At 37.7% G+C, this 18,903-nt stretch overlaps 1 protein-coding gene across 1 annotated transcript in view; it reads right to left on the bottom strand.

Moving 5' to 3' along the window:
- Positions 1-18,903, bottom strand: part of Akt3 (AKT serine/threonine kinase 3) — a 208,823-nt gene that overhangs the window by 81,504 nt on the left and 108,416 nt on the right. The window contains exons 4-5 of the mRNA XM_005078162.4: positions 14,573-14,684; positions 5,008-5,152 (exon numbers count right to left, since the gene is read on the bottom strand). Of these exons, the coding sequence (XP_005078219.1) occupies positions 5,008-5,152; positions 14,573-14,684 (257 nt within the window). The remainder of the gene's footprint in view (positions 1-5,007; positions 5,153-14,572; positions 14,685-18,903) is intronic.

The following is an 18,903-nucleotide window of genomic DNA, read 5'->3' as shown; positions in this document are numbered from 1 at the left end:
ATGCGTGTGTGTGCATTCATTTGCACATGCGCACAAGCACACACACAAATATATACACATACATATACAGAGATAAGGAGGAAAGTATCACTAGATTGGCGGGATGGATAATCTTCAGAAATATGAATCCTTTAAAACTGGCTCTTTTAACTTCCAAAATCAATGTCTATACACAACAAAAGTCTTACAAATGTATTCAAATAATACACATCCCTTTGAAACATCTTTTAATTCAAACAGAATGATTTGATATCTGATTCTCAGACCGTGACTCTTATCTCCAGAACATAATGTCTCTCTTTTCAAGAGCCCGAGGTGTTTGGACAAATACTGTGGCAATATTCTACTTTGGGAACAAGTCAATGACTGCATGGCCAAGATGCAAAAGTCAAGACTGTTCTCAGCACAGCTATCATGACCATTAGGTGTCCTCTGAATAGTATTGTCCATTAAAAAAAAAAGAAGCCAATGTATTTTAACAAGTATGAAAACTGCTTTATTCTGAAAGTGTTAAAGTCCAAAATTAAAAGAAAATTGTAATCACATTTTTTTTTTCATGGTGACTGATGCCCATACAGGAAACAGTTCTAAATCTAGTTGTCATATTGTGACTGTTATATCAAACCACTTTAAGCTAAATCACTGAACTCATTGTAGAGCAGCCAGTGGTACAAACATTCCTTATTTATACTCCTGTGATTTAAAACTATTTTAAACTACCACATACACCTAAAATTTTATGAAAAAAAATCAATGGAAACGATATTTGGTTAAGAATTCAAGGCCCAATGCTTCTATCAGCTGGGCCTGTAGCAGAGACGTGTACTGCCAGCCACTTGTGAAGCTGAGTCAGGGGTTTTGTATGTTAAAGGCAATCTTGAATATAGCATAGGCTCAAGGCCACACTAGACAACTTAGTAAGAAGCTATCTAAAATTTTAAAAGAATAAAAACTAACCATAAATACAGCTCATAACATGTATGAGGTCCTATGTTCGATCCTCAATCTTGAAAAAAAAATCTGTTTTTTAATTTTTAAACTTATGTTTCCGTAAATAATTCCAAGACAATCTATAGAAAAATGTTTAATTACTTGTATGGGACAAAGTAAGATACTAATTACAATCTATGATGATATTTTGCTTATGATCTAACATACAAAGCTTGCCTGAAGATCAGAGTGCAAAGTTAGTCACACTACTTAGCTATAGAGGACAGCAGTGGTGGCACACACCTTTAATCCCAAAACTTGGGAGACAGAAACAGACAGATCTGTTAGTTCAAGGCTACAAAACACTGAATCTGCCTAAAAGAGAAACAGCTCAAACAAAGGTGATCCCAACACATGGGATCATACTCCTTTAATCCCAGCACTAGAGAGGAATATAAGGTGGGAGGAGACAGGAGCTCAATGAAATCTGAGGTTTGGTGGAGACAGATGGAGTCTGGAGATGTAATCTGGGGACAGGATTGCCCCTTAGGTCTACACATTGTTAGAAGGGAGGACTCTAGTGACTGGCTGCTTTGCTTTCCTGATATTCAGCACTAACCCCAATGCCTAACTGTGGGGTGTTTAATTATTAATACCAATTAGAAGTCAAACATTCACTATTTGCAGATAATATGATAGTTTACATAAGTGATCCAACAAACTTTACCAGAGAACTCCTACAGCTGATAAGCACTTTTAGGAAAGTGGCAGCATACAAAATTAACTTAAAAAAATCAATAGCTCTACTATATACAGTCAATAAATGGGCTGAGAAAGAAATCAGAGAAACATCACCCTTTCCAATAGCCACAAAGAATATAAAATATCTTGGGGGTAACGCTAACCAAACAAGTGAAAGACCTGTAAAACTAGAACTTTGAGTCTTAAAAGAAAGAAATTAAAGAAGATACCAGAAAATGGAAAGATCTCCCATGCTCTTGGATAGGTAGGATCAACATAGCACAATTCTTCACAAACCTTGAAAGAACAATACTCAACTTTATATGGAAAAACAAAATACCCAGGATAGCCAAAACAACAGAAACTAGGATGACCCAAAGAGAAGAACGCATGGTCCTTGAAGAAGAGGAGGGGGACAAGAACCCCTGAGCTAACTGATAGCACAAGGTGGAGGGGGGGAGTCAGAAGGGGAGAGGGAGAAGGGGAAGGGAACAGGAGAGGACAGGAGGACTGAGACAGGGGAGGAATAGAGGAGGGCAAGAAAGGAGATGCCTTAATAGAGGAAGCCAGTATAGGTTTGGAGAGAGTTCTGGCACAGGGGAAAAGTTAGGGGATCCACAGAGATGACCCCAACTAAGAATCTAGGCAGTGATGGAGAAGCCTTTGATGCTCTGCCACTATAATGAGATTGATGACTGCCTTGGCTGCCATTCCTAGAGCCTTCATCCAGTAACTGATCAAAGCAGAAGCAGGCACCCACAGCTAAACACTGAACCATACTCCTGTAATCCAGTTGCGGAGAGGGAGGAGGGATGGGCAAAAAGATTTTGCTGGAGAAACCAGCAGAAACAGCTGACCTGACCTAGTAAAAGCATGGAGACCCTAGTCGTAAATCTGGGGAATCAGCATTGGACTTAACCAAGCCCTCTGAATGTGGGTGCCAGCTGGAAGGTGAGGGTATTCTATGGGATCTCTAATAGTGGAGCCAGTGTTTATCCCAGAGCACAAATGGATTTTGGGAGCCCATTCCCAAAGGAGGGATATTATTGCAGCCCAGATACAAGAAAGAGAGCCTAGGCCTCCCCCAAATGATGTGAAGAACTTTGATGGTCCCCTGTGAAGGGCCTCATTAGCCTTGGAAAGTGGATGGGGATTCGGTGGAGAGCATTGGAGGGCAAGGGAATGGGGGATTGATATGTAAACAAGAGTGCTTCTAAAATAACTAAAAAAGAAATCATGCTACAACAATTATTGAAACTGACCCTATATTTACTATATTTAAATGCAAAATACCCCCTTTATCTTAAGACTCACAAATACATGACTAGGTACAATAGTTATTCCATTTTGCTAGATCCAGCAGATAAAGGGTGGGTTAGGAGTTTTACCCAGTCATTAGGATTCAGGGATCTTCATATTCTATCTCTATTTTACAGTAACATTCTGCTGATATATGATCCAAAGAAATGTTACACAGAGAGGTTACACAATGTATAATTAAAAGATTTAAATATATGAGTATAATATTTAATTTGTATTACCAGACAACTATAAAATGGCATATTAGTATATACCTCAAGTGACTTTTATTTGGATAAGATAAATGCAAAAGTCCTGCTCAGAGAGTACTACAAAATAAGCACAAAACAAATGTTTATTAATGGTTAATTAGCGAAAAAGATGAATTACACTCAACTTAGTAATTATAAAAAGGAAAAAAGTATGATTCAGTTATTATCACTTATAACCAGTCTTCTCAAGAAAACACCCTCACATATTTCCACTATTATATCTTTAAAAATGTGTCTCTATTCAATTTTATTGCTGATCAATATCCATACTTATATTTAATATTTTCCATTGCTTGGATGTAGTACATCAAGTTACAGTGTTACAAACTCACCATTTTCAATTCCTGGCTTAACAGTATCTTACTGATCTGTTAAGCATATATTTAGAATTCCAGAAAATTAAACAGGGTAGAGCTGGTATAGCTTGCTTTTAAATGCAGTAGTCTAAAATTCAAAGGATGAGATTAATTGGAACTTGATTCAAATTTATTGGCACAGTCAAACTTCAAGTTAAACACATTCATGCAAAAGGAAATTTCTCTTCTGAATAAATGAGTAAAGATAGGTTATGTTCATCTTCCTGACTGAGAAATCAACTTATCAATAATCTATATATTCAAATCAACAACTACAAGAAAGAGGATAGGTCTACATAAAGGGGGCATATAGAAGTGGCACAGCAGCTAAGCACACTGGCTGATCAACTACAGAATTTGAGTTCATTCCCACGTGATACTCACAACTAATGCCCCTCTTCTCAACTCCCTGGGCACGGCACACACTTGGTGCACAGACGATCTTGAAAGCAAAATATCCATATTTTGTATATAAAATAAAATAGGGGAAATTAAAAAGAAAATGTCCACAGGCATCACAGACAATTAAAGAAAAAAACTTTACATAGTGAATTCTCAAAGTTGTAAATATGTAATTCCAGTAAATTCACAGATTGCACGTGGAAGGGAAAGGATTTGAACCCAGGAAATCTAACAGCAAAAGCAATTCTGCTTACTATACTAAGACTAAATAATAGAGTACAGTAGTAGAGAAACAATTGCATACCATATAGTTCGAAAATACAAGCACTGCAAAATTAATTAAATGAGTGAAAAATGGGCAATAATTCAAGCACTTGTTTTTTTGCACCTGAATATAACTTATAAAATCAACAACAAATATATATTTAATATAAACATGCAAATTCATTTCAATCCACTATAATGACCATCAAGCTACAGCTTGGACAGCTTCAGTCTAATTCTTCCCTACACATGAGAATTGTCAGATAATCACATTAGACTAGTTCAAATAAATTTTTTTACATAATTTACAATTCCTATAAAATTATATATTAATCTGGAGCACTGAAGCAAGAAAACTTGTGGGTTTTCTCCTTCACTGGCTATTTCTAAGACTCACTTTTATAGGTAGCTTTGATGAGGTTGAAGCATGGGGCAGAGAGCACAGAGACATTTCACCTTAAGGAAACCATTTAACTTCAAGTTTCTCAGATGCTGTCCCAACAAGATAAAATGTGGTCTATAAAGCACACCAATGCCCACTCCTTCCTAAGTCCCACAGACCTTCAATACTGCAGTGCTGCTACATCATCAGGTCCTAAACAACTGGTACTTTAGGTTCACAAAGCTATATGTACAATAAGAAAACAGGCTGACATCTCTCCCAGAAGCAGTTTTCAGCATATTATTTTCTAGAAAAATTAAGACTGTATTTAGACATAAAGTAAGTTGTCATCATTTTCTACCTTTCTTTTATGATGGGTTGTAGATGCATCCATCTCTTCTTCCCCTATGTTATCAATTTGTGAAGTTGGACTACAATTCATCCTCTCTTCTTCTTGCCTCTGCAGTCGGTCTGCTACAGCTTGGATAGCTTCTGTCCACTCTTCTCTATAAAAATGAGTACAATTTCTCATTAATAGTAGATGATAAGTTACTTAAACGTTTTATAATTTATAAGATAAATGCAAATAGTCTACTATGTAGCTGCCCTCTCTGCCATCATCTCTAGGTGATAATCCTAAAAGCATTTTTGCTGCAGGCCTGGAGTCAGGAGTAGCACTTACACAGGAATTACCTTATGTTCACTTAATATTGCATAAATGCATTTGTCTACAAATACACATTATATGTGTACGTGTGCATATATACACACAAGCATACATACAAACAATTTAACTGAAGTTACTCTTTGGAGTGACAGTACTCCCACAAAACTGTAGACTGTCAAACAAAAACCCTGGTGCCCTAGCACCATGACACACTGAGCAGAACAAGGAGACCCACACTCTGGACTCTGAGAAGAAACATGAGCTCACCCTGTGCCCTGTGGTGCCATCCAGGAGGGCACTATTACAGAGAGCAAGTGTATGGTGTGGGGGGGTACATGTGTGTGTGTGTGTGTGAGAGAGAGAGAGAGAGAGAGAGAGAGAGAGAGAGAGAGAGAGAGAGAGAGAGAGAGAGAGAGAGAGAGAGAGAGAGAGAGAGAGAGAATATGTTTCATATCATGTTGACAGAGGTATAACTGAAGACGTACAAGCAGTGAGGAGCGGGCTGAGGTGGGTGCCCTGGGCCTGGGTTGATACTGGGGCCCATGTCTGAGTTCATGGACCTAATGCAGCAAGGTCTGTGTTCATATGTGTAGCCCTGACACCACTGAAGTCCCAGAGGATAGAGATGTACAGAGCTTGCTTTACCCCTCACTGGCTGCAACTCTAGAGAGAACTGGTTCTGCCCCTCACCAGCTGAGGCACTTAGGAGAAAGTGTCCTAACCCTCATCTGGGCAGCACAAGAGAGCCAACCCTGTTCACAGGAGCATGGGCAAGCTGGCTCTGAGGGCTTAAGAATGGGAGAGGGGGCCATGCCCCTTTCATCAGCCATATGGTGGTGTGGGTTAGGGAAAAATGCCCTAGTCTCCTTATGCCTCTACACGTGAAGCAGGTGGGGGACCTGATCCAACCCCTCATCAGCTGTAGCACTTGGGATAACAGGCTCCAGTAGACGTCTCCAAAACCATGAACAAAGTAGATTCAATGAATTACCATAAAAAAGGATAAAACATGATGTTGGGATGGGTTTCAGAGTGTTGGGTGATCCAGGGTGACTTAAAGGGAAGATCAAGAGGTTGTGATCAAAATAACATCATACACATTCAAGAAATGAAAAAAGAGCACAGGTATGCACTCATGCACATGCGCACACTCTCACACATGCACACATTTAAAGGCTACAGTAACTAAACACTATGGAATCTAAGTAAGGACATAGAATGACAGAAATATATCTAGAGGAAGTTAATAAAATCATGCATACATGGTCATTTTGCTAAAGATGCAAAAACCAAAAGCAGAGTTTCTTCAACAAATGGTTTTGGAATATGCAGGTATCAATATGAAAAACAATGAAATGTGAGTCTTATCTTAAACCACACACACATACATACTTTAAAATAAAGACTTAAAGCTACAAAGCTAGAAGAAACCAAAGATGAAATCTCCATGATTCCTGTTTTAGCAGTAATCTTTGACTATAACACCAAAAGCACAAGCCAAAAAATGAACACCAATTTAAAAACTCTGTGTATCAAAGGAAACAGCAGAATGAAAATGACACTCAAGAAATGGGCCAAAGTATCTGAGAAACACACACACACACACACACACACACACACGTATATCTAGACATATGTGTGTATGGGTATATATATATATGTATATGTATATGTATATATATATATATATGAAAAGCTTTTGTTTTGCTTAAAAGAAATTCTCCAAGTCTGAAGCTGGACTGAACTACACAGACAGTTAGGACTATATCCTGACATAAGGAAACTCTGTGTCCCCATACACCTTTCTCCAAAAAAGAAAGAAAGGGGGTTAGTTCCCAAATTTTGATAAGAAACTACAACTCAATAGCCAAAAACAAAAACCAAATAACTAATTCAATTAAAAATGAACAAAATAGTGAAAGTTTGACTTCATTCCTTCCAATTCGTATCCCCTTGATCTCCTTTTGTTGTCTTATTGCTCTAGCTAAAACTTCAAGTACAATATTGAAGAGATACGGAGAGAGTGGACAGCCTTGTTTCGCTATTGATTTTAGAGGAATTGTGTTGAGTTTCTCTCCATTTAGCTTGATGTTGACTGTTAGTTTACTGTACATTGCTTTTATTATGTTTAGGTATGTTCCTGTTATTCCTGATCTCTCCAAAACCTTTATCATGAAGTGGTGTTAGATTTTGTCAAAGGTTTTGTCAGCATCTAGTGAGACAATCATGTGGTTTTTCTTTTGCAGTTTGTTATATGGTGGATTACACTGATGGATTTTCGTATGTTGAACCATCCCTGCATCCCTGGGATGAAGTCTACTCTATCATGGCGGATGATTTATCTGATGTGCTCTTGGATTCAATTTGTCAGTATTTTGTTGAGTATTTCTGCATCAGTGTTCACGAGGGACACTGGTGTGTAGTTCTCTTTCTTAGTTGTGTCTTTGTGTGGCTTGGGTGCCAAGGTAATTGTGGCCTCATAAAAAGAGTTTAGCAATAACCCTTCTGCTTCTATTGTGTGAAAAAATTTGAGGACTATTGGTATTAGCTCTTTGAATTTCTGAAGAATTCTGCACTGAAACCATCTGGCCCTAGGCTTTTTTTTGTTGTTGTTGTTGTTTGTTTTCATTAGGGATTATAGGTCTGTTTAAGTTGTTTATCTGCTCTTGATTTAATTTTGGTAAGTGATCTCTATCCCGAAAATTGTCCATTTTCTTTAAATTTTCAAATTTTGTGGAGTACAGGTTTTTGAAGTAGGACCTGGAGATTCTCTGGATTTCCTCAGTGTCCGTTGGTATTTCCCCCTTTTCATTTCTGATTTTATTAATTTTCATGTTCTCTCTCTGCCTTTTGGTTAGTTTGGATAAAGGTTTGTATATATTGTTGATTTTCTGAAAGAACCAACTCTTTGTTTCATTGATTCTTTGTACTATTTTCTTTGTTTTACTTTATTGATTTCAGCCCTCCATTTGTCTACTTCCCAGGGTAAGTTTGCTTCTTCTTATTCTAGAGCTTTCAGGTGTTCTCTTAATTCTCTAGAGTGACTAATTCGTCAGTTTCTTCATGTGTGTACATAGTGTTATGAACTTTCTTCTTAGCACTGCTTTCAGAGTGTCCCATAAATTTGGGTATGTTGTGTCTTCATTCTCATTGAGTTCTAGGAAGTCCTTGGTGTTTTTCTTTATTTCTTCCCTTACCTAGGAGTGATCCACTTGAACATTGTTCAATTTCAATTTCTATTAGTTAGCAATTTGTGTTGTTGCTGAATTCTAATTTTAAGGCATGGTGGTTCCATAAGATACAGGGGGTTATTCCAATTTTTTTTTAATTTGTTGAGGTTTGCTATGTTGTGGTCGATTATAGAGAAGGTCCCATGTGGCGCTGAGAATAAAGTATATTCTTTTGTGTTTGGATGGAATGTTCTCTAGATGTCTGGTAAACTTAACTGGGTCATAACTTCTGTTAGTTCCTTTGTATCTTTGTTAAGTTTCTGTATGGTAGTCGTGTCCAGTGGTGAGAGTAGGATCCTGAGGTCTCCCACTATAAGTGTATGGGGTTTAATGTCTGATTTGAGTTTTAATAATGTTTCTTTTACAAATGTGGGTGCCTTTGTATCCCATACATAGATGTTCAGAATTGAGACTTCATCTTGATGGATGTTTCCTGTGATGAATATGAAAAGATGGTCTTCATCTCTTTCGAATGATTTTAGTTTGAAGTCTAATTTGTTAGATGTTAGGATAGCTATACCAGCTTGTTTCTTGTGTCCATTTGATTGGGAAAACTTATCCCAACCCTTTATTCTGAGGTAATATGTATCTTTGAAGTTGAGGTGTGTTTCTTGTATGCAGCAGAAGGATGGATTCTGTCTTCCTATCTATTCTGTTAGCCTCTGTCTTTTTTTAGGCGACTTAAGACCATCAATATTGAGGGAAATTAAGGGCCATTGATTGTTAATTCTTCTTTGTTTTAGATTTGGTGGTGGTGGTGGTACTGTGGGTGGATTTACCCTGCTTTTTCTTTTGGCTTTTGGTAAAGTGTGATTATCTATTGCCTATGTTTTTGGTTGCAGATGATATGATAGTTTACATATGTGACCCGAAAAACTCTACCACGGAACTCCTACAGCTGATAAACACCTTCAGAAAAGCGGCAGGATACAAGATTAATTCAAAAAATCATTAGCCCTACTATATACAGACTATAAGTGGGCTGAGAAATAAATCAGATAAACACCGCCCTTTACAACATAAAATACCATGGGGTAATGCTAACTAAACACATGAAAGAACTTTGAGTCTTAAAAGAAAGAAATTAAATAAGATACCAGAAAATGGAAAGATCTCCCATGCTCTTGGATAGGTAGGTCAATAAGTAAAAATGGCAATCTTGCTAAAAACAATCTACACATTCAATGCAATCCCCATCAAATACTAGCATAGTTCTTCACAAACCTTGAAAGAAAATACTCAACTTTATATGGAAAAACAAAATACCCAGGATATCCAAAACAACCCTGTACAATAAAGCAACTCTTGGAGGCATCACCATGCCTGACTTCAAGCTCTATTATAGAGACATAGTCCTGAAAACAGCTTGGTATTGGCACAAAAGTAGACAGGTAGACCAATGGAATCAATTGAAAACCCTGATATTAACCTACACAGCTACAAACACCTGATCTTATAATTTTTTAAAGTTATACAATGGAAAAAAGAAAGCTTCTTCAAACAAATAGTGCTGGCATCACTGGATGTGGTCATGTAGAAGATTGCAGATAGATCCATGTCTATCATCATGCACAAAACTTAAGACCAAATGGATCAAAGACCTCAACATAAATCTACCCACACTGAACCCCTTAGAAGAGAAAGTGAGAGGTACCCTTGAATGAACTGGTACAGAGGACTGCTTCCTGAACATAACACCAGTAGCACAGACATTGAGATAGACAATTAATAAATGGAATCTACTGAAACTGAGAAGCTTCTGTAAGGCAAAGGACACAGTCAACAAGACAAAATGGCAGCCCACAGAATGGGAAAAGATCTTCACCAACCCCACATCTGACAGAGGGCTGATTTCCAAAATACAATGATCTCAAGAAGCTAGTCATCAAAAATACCAAACAGTCCAATTAAAAAGTGGGGTGCAGAACTAAATGAAGAATCCTCAATACAGGAATCTAAAATGGCTGAAAGGCACTTAAGAAGTGCTCAACATCCTTAGCCATCAGGGAAATACAAATCAAAACAACTCTGAGATACCATCTTACTCCTGTCAATGGCTAAAATCAAAAATACCAATGACAGTCTATTCTGGAGAGGATGAGGAGAAAAGAGGAACACTCCTTCATTGCTGGTGGAAGTGCCAACTTGTACAACCACTTTGGAAATCAGTATGGTGGTCCTTCAGGAAAATGGGAATCAGTCTGCTTCAAAATCCAGCAAATCCTCTCTTGGGCATATACACAAAGAATGCACATTCATACAAGGACATATGTTCAACTATGTTCATAGCAGCATTATTTGTAGTAGCCAGAACCTGGAATCAACCTAGATGACCCTCAACCAAAGAATGGCTGCAGAAAATTTGGTATATTTACATAATGGAGTATTAGCGGGAGAAAAAATGAAATCTTATAATTTGCAGGCAAAAGGATGGGAAGAAAATATTCTGAGTGAGATAACCCAATCACAGAAAGACAAGCAGGATACGTACCTACCCATATATGGATATTAGACATAGAGAAAAGGATTAGCAGCCTACAATCCATACCTCCAGAGAAGCTAGGAAAAAAGGAGGACCATAAGAGAGACTTCCATGGTCCCCCAGTGAAGCAGAAAAGGACTAGAGCCTCTGAACAAATTGGCAGCTTGGCGGGAGGGGAGGGAGAAAGAAAAGGAGAAGAGTAGGGGGAAGGAGAAGATGAGGTATCAGGAAAGGTTGAGTTGGGGGAGGAATAGAGGAAAGCAAGAAAAGAGGCAAATCAATAGAGGTAGTCAATATAGGTTTAAAGAGAAATCTGGCACTAGGGAAATGTTCAGAGATCCATAAGGATGACCCCAACTAAGAATCTAGGAGAGGCTGCCTTTGATGCCCTCCCCTATAATGAGAAAAATGACTACCTTAAATGTCATCCTAGAGCCTTCATCTAGTAGCTGATGGAAGCAGAAGCAGAGATCCGTGCCGCACAAAATCCAGTAGATTCTGTGTGACAAGTTCCACAGACTGAGGAGGTAACTTCAAAAGGAGGAGGTCTCCTGGAAACAGTTGTGGAACTCTTGGACGGAGAAAAATATTGAGCTGTATCTCTTATGGCAAGCTCAGTTCTTCTATTTTTTTTCCATATTAAGGAAATGTTCCTGAAAGCCTATGCTGACATCTCAAACAAAAGATATAAATGAGAAACCGTCCTGAGACGTGGTCACTGACCATGACCTGGTCTTTTCGCATCATTCACATCATTCACATAAATAAATAGTAATAATACTGAAAAAACTTCCCCAACAATAAAATTTCATATGGCTGTGCATGTGTGATTAAGAGTGGTTTTAATGTTTGAAAAAGAAAGCATTTTAATAAGAAAGCTTTTTAATAAGGAAAAAGCAAAATAGCTCAACATTTCAAAGACTCACAAAAACTAGATAACAGCTATCAAACAACTGTGAACTAGTTAAAAGATGTCAAACAATAACTGACCATAAAAATGTATTAACCTGATCTTAGAAATAGGCGGTTAGGTGCAGTTAGGTGCAGTTAGTGCTGAATGATTTTCTGATCTACTGTTGGGTAAGTTATGTGTTTGTGACAAGTAACGATAATGTCATTTGGATATTGCGTCACTGAATACAACCCCTGAGATGATATTTGTTTCCATTATAAAAAGACTTACTTGAGAACTGCAAAATACACTCAGATTCAAACTGCCTCTGTGTTTGTTTCTGTTTGTCACTGCCGAATCCTTACCCATCTAGTCTTCGAGAACCCTCATCCCAGGGACCTCCACACCCAGCAAGGTGGTCAACCTGAACTGCAAAGCAAGAAACTGTCTATGCCCTCCCACCCCAAATTTAAAAGATCCAGCTTATAACCAACTTTGGAAACAACAATTCAATATAAATCAAACTTCAGTAAATGTTAAATTAACAGGGAAGTATTGTATTAATAAAGCAGTCAAGCAAGCAATTTGCCATCACATCCTGGACTATGTGCTAAAGACTTTAAATGAAAACAATAAAATAAGGTACATGTCTATCAACTGATGAATGACCCTTGCTGTCAAGAAGCTTAAAAAAGCAAACAAAGGTTATAATGATACACTTGGTTAAAAAGCAAGGGAGGGCTGGAGAAATGGCTCAGTGGTTAAGAGCACCAGCTGCTCTTCCAGAGGGCTCAGAGGTTTGATTCCTAGCACTCCAGTTCCAAATCTGAAACCCTCTTCAGGTTTCCATGGGCAGTACACATAAATGGTACATGGACACACATACAGGCAAAACACACACACACCTAAAGTGAAAAGAAAAGGGAACACAGTCATGTAACTATGTAGCCAAGGGGCCTACCTATTCTACCAAAATATGTGCTGGGGGGAAACTGCTGCTTGACACTAAAACCCAAAAGACACTAGAACTATCATGACTACAACTCTAGGTGAAGCACAGACAAATGAAGAAGCCACTGCAGAAAGACTAGGGTAGGTAAGGGTAAAGTTCAATATAATTATAAGTGAAAATTGGCGGGGGGCACACAGCCTGTATGCACTCCAAAACCAAGAATAATATTAAGCATATAGAAAATAAACCATTATCAGTGCCAAACTGGTATTTTTCTTTTATATATTCCCTAAAGAAATGACACATCCCAATTTATTGATTGAAAGTATTATTAAAATAAAAAAATTGGAAAAAATTGCTATGACTGGGTCTGTACCTCAATGACAGAGCACTCTGAACTGAACTCCTAGAATCTAGTTGGAGAGACAGAGGAGTGATGAGTAAAGGAGTCAAGACCAGGCTGGTGAAACCCACATAGACAGCTGACCTGAACAAGGGGGAGCACATGAACCCCAGACTGATGGCTGAGAGGCCAGCATGGAACTGATCCAGATCCCCTGAATGTGGGCGTCAGTGAGAAGGCCTTAGCAATCAGTATTTATCCCTGGCATAGGAATGGATTTGGGGAGCCTATTCCACATGGAGAGATGCTCTCTCAGCCTGGACACATGGGGGAGGGCCTAGACCCTGTCCCAGATGATATGACAGACTTTGGAGATCCCCCACGGAAGGCCTCATCTTCTCTGAGGAGTGGAGCAAGGATGGGGTATGAAGGTTGGGGGGCAAGAGAGGAGGGGAGGGAGAGGGAGATGGGATTGACATGCGAAGCAAGCTTGTTTCTAATTTAAATAAGAAAAAGAAAAATTGATAGAACACTCACCTAGCATGTGCAAAGCCTTGTTTCAATCATTATTTCAAAATCTTTTGTCACTGATTATTTATTAGGATTTTAAAAGATTGTTTGTTTTCATTAAATTCTTAGGGAGGCCTGTCAGAATAAGTTATTCACTTAGAAAAGAAGGCTATTAACATTCTACTTTGAAAAGTTGCTGATTATGGTCAAATACAATAACATTTGTAAGAAAACAACTTGGTGATTGGTGCTGCCATACCTAACTCATTAACAAGCCATTAGATAAAAGAACATTTAGATAGAATTAGCAAGTGGTAAAATAGGTACAAAACCAGTATGGATCAAAAGAATGGAAATATGGCCTCATAGATGTCAGAGCTAATCAGTATCATGGTGCTGCTGCTCTCATCAGTCACAAAGCAACTAGTTACACTAATTAATCACATTATTTACTAGTATTCTAAACTTGAGACCCAAATCTCAGAATCCTTCTCAACATAGTATTGCAGGAAGCCACCTGAAACAAATATGCATATGGGCAGGAAAGCTACTTGAAACCATTTACTACCATATTTCATTCAGAATTTCAAACACGAGTACAATTAACTCTACATATTACTAGATTATATAGTTTGTATATTAATTGTGTTTAAGTTTTTAAAAATACTGTATGCTGTTTTCTCTGAAAAAGCTTATTTTAATGTAGCCCAAGAGTGATTTATCGTAAGGCAACATAAACAGTATGAAGTATAACACAGTGCGAATGTATTTATATCTAATTACAAACAAACCAGATACAAATATATCTTTAGACTATCTTTAACATAATAAAAATAAACAAGTCTCTTACCTTTCCTCTGGAGTATCTACATGAAATGTTCTCTCTATAACAGTGGTCCATTGAAGACATCTGATAATAAATGTATTTGGCTTTGGTCGTTCTGTTTTCATTAACTGGCATTCTATAATAAATAAAGTCAAACATCACTTTAAATATACAAGTACTTAAACCATTAAGTAAATAGGTGACAACTACACAGTGTTATTCTAAACAGAACACACTGCAACTGACTGGTCTCCATAGATTACAGGCCATTCACAACCTAATCTTAGTATTTCTTTCCAGGCCATTACCACTATGGCCAGTTCTATCAGTTAATGAGACAATTCAATTTTTCCCAAACACAACTTGTTCTTTCCTGTATCTTTAACTTTGCTTTAGCAGCTTCTACCATCTGAAATACGTATTTATTTTACCGCTATCAATTTGCAAACCCCAATTGTCATGACAATACCAAACCTTCAAGGTGTATGTGAAATCTGTTCATTCCTTTTTGTTAACCTCTGGGCACAGACTTACCGTTTTTACTCCTCTATAGTTTCATTATTTATGATTATGACCCGTCTTGCCCTTGATATCGTATTATAGTATCAAACATATTAAGAAGGTAGTCTTAAAAAAAAAGAAGGTAGTCTTTAACCTATGAAGTCTCCTGAAATAATAAACTGCTTGCAATTCTTGGTATACACAGTCACTAGAATCAGTCAGTCATGAACTGATTAGATTATGTCAGGAAATATCCAGGAAGATTTCAAAGAAAAGAAGTATAGTACAATGGTTAAAATATGATATTTAGAGTCTCATACCTCTCTCACAAGGGAAAGGAAAGTAGAAGCTACTTCTAAAGTAAGCCAAGCAAGACCTTAGTTAAAGCCCACAACCCTCACAAGCCTATAATCCATTTATAAGTTCTGTAAGATAGTGATTGCTTCGGGTGATGGGTCAGAGGCAGAGATAAACACCATTGTGTTATTCTGTATTACTGCAAGGGCAGTGGCAAAGGTACCATCTTGAAAGAGAACCTATTGTAAAACCAACCAAACAAACAAAAACAAGCAAACAAACTAAAAACCTGAGCCATGGTAGGAGACTGCATACAGGGAACAACTATAGATCAAGGAATCTTAATTTGGCGTGCCACAAGTCCAGGGTAAAGCAGTTGTATAGAATGAGGATCAGACACTGAAAAGTAGCAGAACGTGTGTAGCAAGAGGCTCCAATAAGATGAGGAAGTGCAGAGAACAGATTCATTAACTGAGAATCACCCTGGAGAGTCCAAGCTGTAAGCTTGAGGTCAGCAGGAAGATAAAACTCTGGAGCCACCTATCTTGAAAGTACAAAGGCAGGTATTACACTTGCACAAGCACAGCATTATAGCTGACTCCTACAGTTCCAACACACTTGGAAAGCATCCACTGGCTAGGTAATTAGCCAACCCTGGAGCACAGAAACCAAGAAAGGGGTAGTATCTCAGTAAGGTGGGATAACCTGCCCAGTCCAGAGACTGCAAAGTTAAGTGTGGTGCATAGAGGTCCCAGCACATGACCAAGAAGAAGCTATTGAAGTTAAGACAGTTCTGGCAGAAGTCAGACATTTATCTAGTACTGATTCAGCAACAGCAAAAACCAGAAAAAAAGGCAAAAGTTCACAAGTTCATCAGACCCTCCCAACATACACACTTGGATGCTACAGTTTCCAAAGACACAGAGAGAATCTGACTTATACTTCACCTTTCTTTTAATCTTGTCTTCCACTTAAAAATAAAGTTTAATAATATTTTTATATTTTTATTTAGTATGTTTTTCCATATTAATCTAATTTTATGCATTTGTTGTTAGTTACCTTTTTTCCTTTCCTTATCTTCTATTTTGCTTCTATATGATTCTTCTCTTTTCCCTTTCTACTTTTAAGATTATTTTAACTTGAATGCATTGAATACAAAATACATTTTACATTTTTCTTTATTTCCCTTCCTGAGAGAGAAAGAGAGAGAGAGACAGAGAGAGAGAGAGAGACAGAGAGAGAGAGAGACAGAGAGAGAGACAGAGAGAGAGACAGACAGAGAGACAGACAGAGAGACAGAGACAGAGAGAGAGAGAGAGAGAGAGAGAGAGAGAGAGAGAGAGAGAGAGAGAGAGAGAGAGAGAGAGAGAGAGAATGAGTCTCTCCTCTACCTTATGCTTCTGGATCAAATGTAAACTCTCAGCTAATGCTCCAACATCCTGCCTGCCACCATGGTCCCTGTTTAGATTGTCCTGGATTGTAAACTTCTGGAACTATGAGACTCAAATTAAATTGTAAATTGCTTTGGTCATGGTGCTTTGTCACTGCAGTAGAAAAGGAACTAAGACACTGATTTTATTGTATTTAAGTATGTCCATACTTATCCTACTTGATATTTAACTTGATAGTACATTATAGCAGTTTTTCCATTTGTTGTTCTATAGCCATAGCTATATTAGAAGGCTTTCACAGACATTAAGTGTTGTACGAAATAATAAAAACCCAGAGACTGATACTGGGTTTCAAGCTGAAGATCAGAAAAGCAAAGCAGCCAAGGCACCAGAGAGCTCTTACCTCTAACAAGGCTGAAAGAAGGATACTGTCCCTCAACATGGTTGGAGACTAATTGCCAGAATACCAGGCCCTGCTCCTATCTTATATACCTCTCTGTTAAACTGATTCACTCTCATGTAGCCCTGGGTGGCCTTGAACTCAAAGAGATCCATCTGCCTCTGTCTCCTAAATCCTGGGAATAAAGGTGTGTATCACCACTGCCCAGCTCCTATGGCTGTGGCTAGCTTTGCATTCTGATCTCCAGGCAAGCTTTATTAGATCATAAGCAACATATCACCACAATTAAACACACGCCTGTGTTTCTATGACTTGATGCTGTTAAAGCAGCTTGGTTTTTGCTCTCTAAGTTGTACTAAAGATTAAGCCTTCAAGAGTAAATAAAACCAGAAGATAAAGTCACACTAAGAGACATGCAAATTATAGTTCAGAGACACAAGAAATATGAAAAACTAAGGGGTCATGATTCCTCTACATCGACTGCCAAAGTACAACATACTAAAATATAGAAATGATAGATGAAAATATCATAAGTTTACCAGTAAAAATAAGGACATGAAAAAGTATAAAAATAAGCAGATGAATTCAATCCAGAAACCAGAAAGTTCAAAACACATGAGAAAAAGGGAAAAGGAAAATGGATAGGAAGTAATTAGCAATATTTATAAAAAAACAAAACAGGAGACAATTCAACAAGAGAACCGATTTTCAGGGCGAGGGGTGGAAACGTAGGATGAAAATTTGAATAAGCGGGGGAAAAGTAAGTGCATAACAGAAATTGCCATCAACAGACTTGATCCAGTAAAGACAAAATAGAGCAAAGCAGAGATAAAGGCCAACAAAGAACTGTAATTAAGCATCAATAAGGAAAAGTAAGTTAATGGGCATCACCAAAATATCTAAGGATTCTGAAATACAATCAAGGTGGCAAATCTATTAATCCATAGAATAGAAAGATCTGAGATAAACATTAAAGGAACTGAAAATGTATTTGATGAAATTATAGCAGAAAACGTCCCAAATATATAGATAGACATCCAAACAGAAGAGATGCCTAAAATCCCAAACAGATATGGGAATCTCTTCAAAAACACATTAAAGTCAAACTGTAAAATAATCCAACACAAAGAAACAACATTAAAAGCTGTATGGGAAAAACCTTGAACTCACAAAGGCAAACATATTAGAATTTAAAATAAAATCAGATCTCTTATTAGTGTCCTTAAAAGTAAGGAGACATGGAACTTTGTCATCCAACAAAAACAGCTGTGAAAACTGACAAAGGCAAAGAGACATTTAAAGGTGAGCACAAACTAAAGCAGTTCATGACCACAAAGTCAAAACCATAGGAGACATTTATTTACAGAACACTACACACAGAATGTGAGGCAGTCTCAATCACAGGAGCACAGAAAAGAGAAAGTTCTGTGGCAGGAAGGCATGAAGGAGAGAAACCTAGGAAAGAGTTCATCATGGTCAGTGTGGTAAACCAACACATCCTGATACTAACAGGAGAAAATAGCAAACAACAATGGTCCTACTAGTCAGAAGAACAACTAACAAAATTATAATAACAAATAAGTGTCTCTTAATATTAACTTAAAAAGTAAACAATCTGAACTCACCAATGAAGAGATACTGAATTGGTGACTGAATTGAAAAACTAAATCTATCTGTTGTTTCCAAAAAATAAATCCCACTGGTAAAGGGACCAAAAGACGGGGTCAAAGGGTGAAAAAAAATCTACCAAGAAACTGTAAACGAGT

This window comes from Mesocricetus auratus, unplaced genomic scaffold (genome assembly GCF_017639785.1).
Source record: "Mesocricetus auratus isolate SY011 unplaced genomic scaffold, BCM_Maur_2.0 Super-Scaffold_100676, whole genome shotgun sequence".
NCBI classification, from domain to species: Eukaryota; Metazoa; Chordata; class Mammalia; order Rodentia; family Cricetidae; genus Mesocricetus; species Mesocricetus auratus.
Note: the sequence above shows the minus strand (reverse complement) of the source record. Positions and strands in the feature narration are given on the sequence as shown.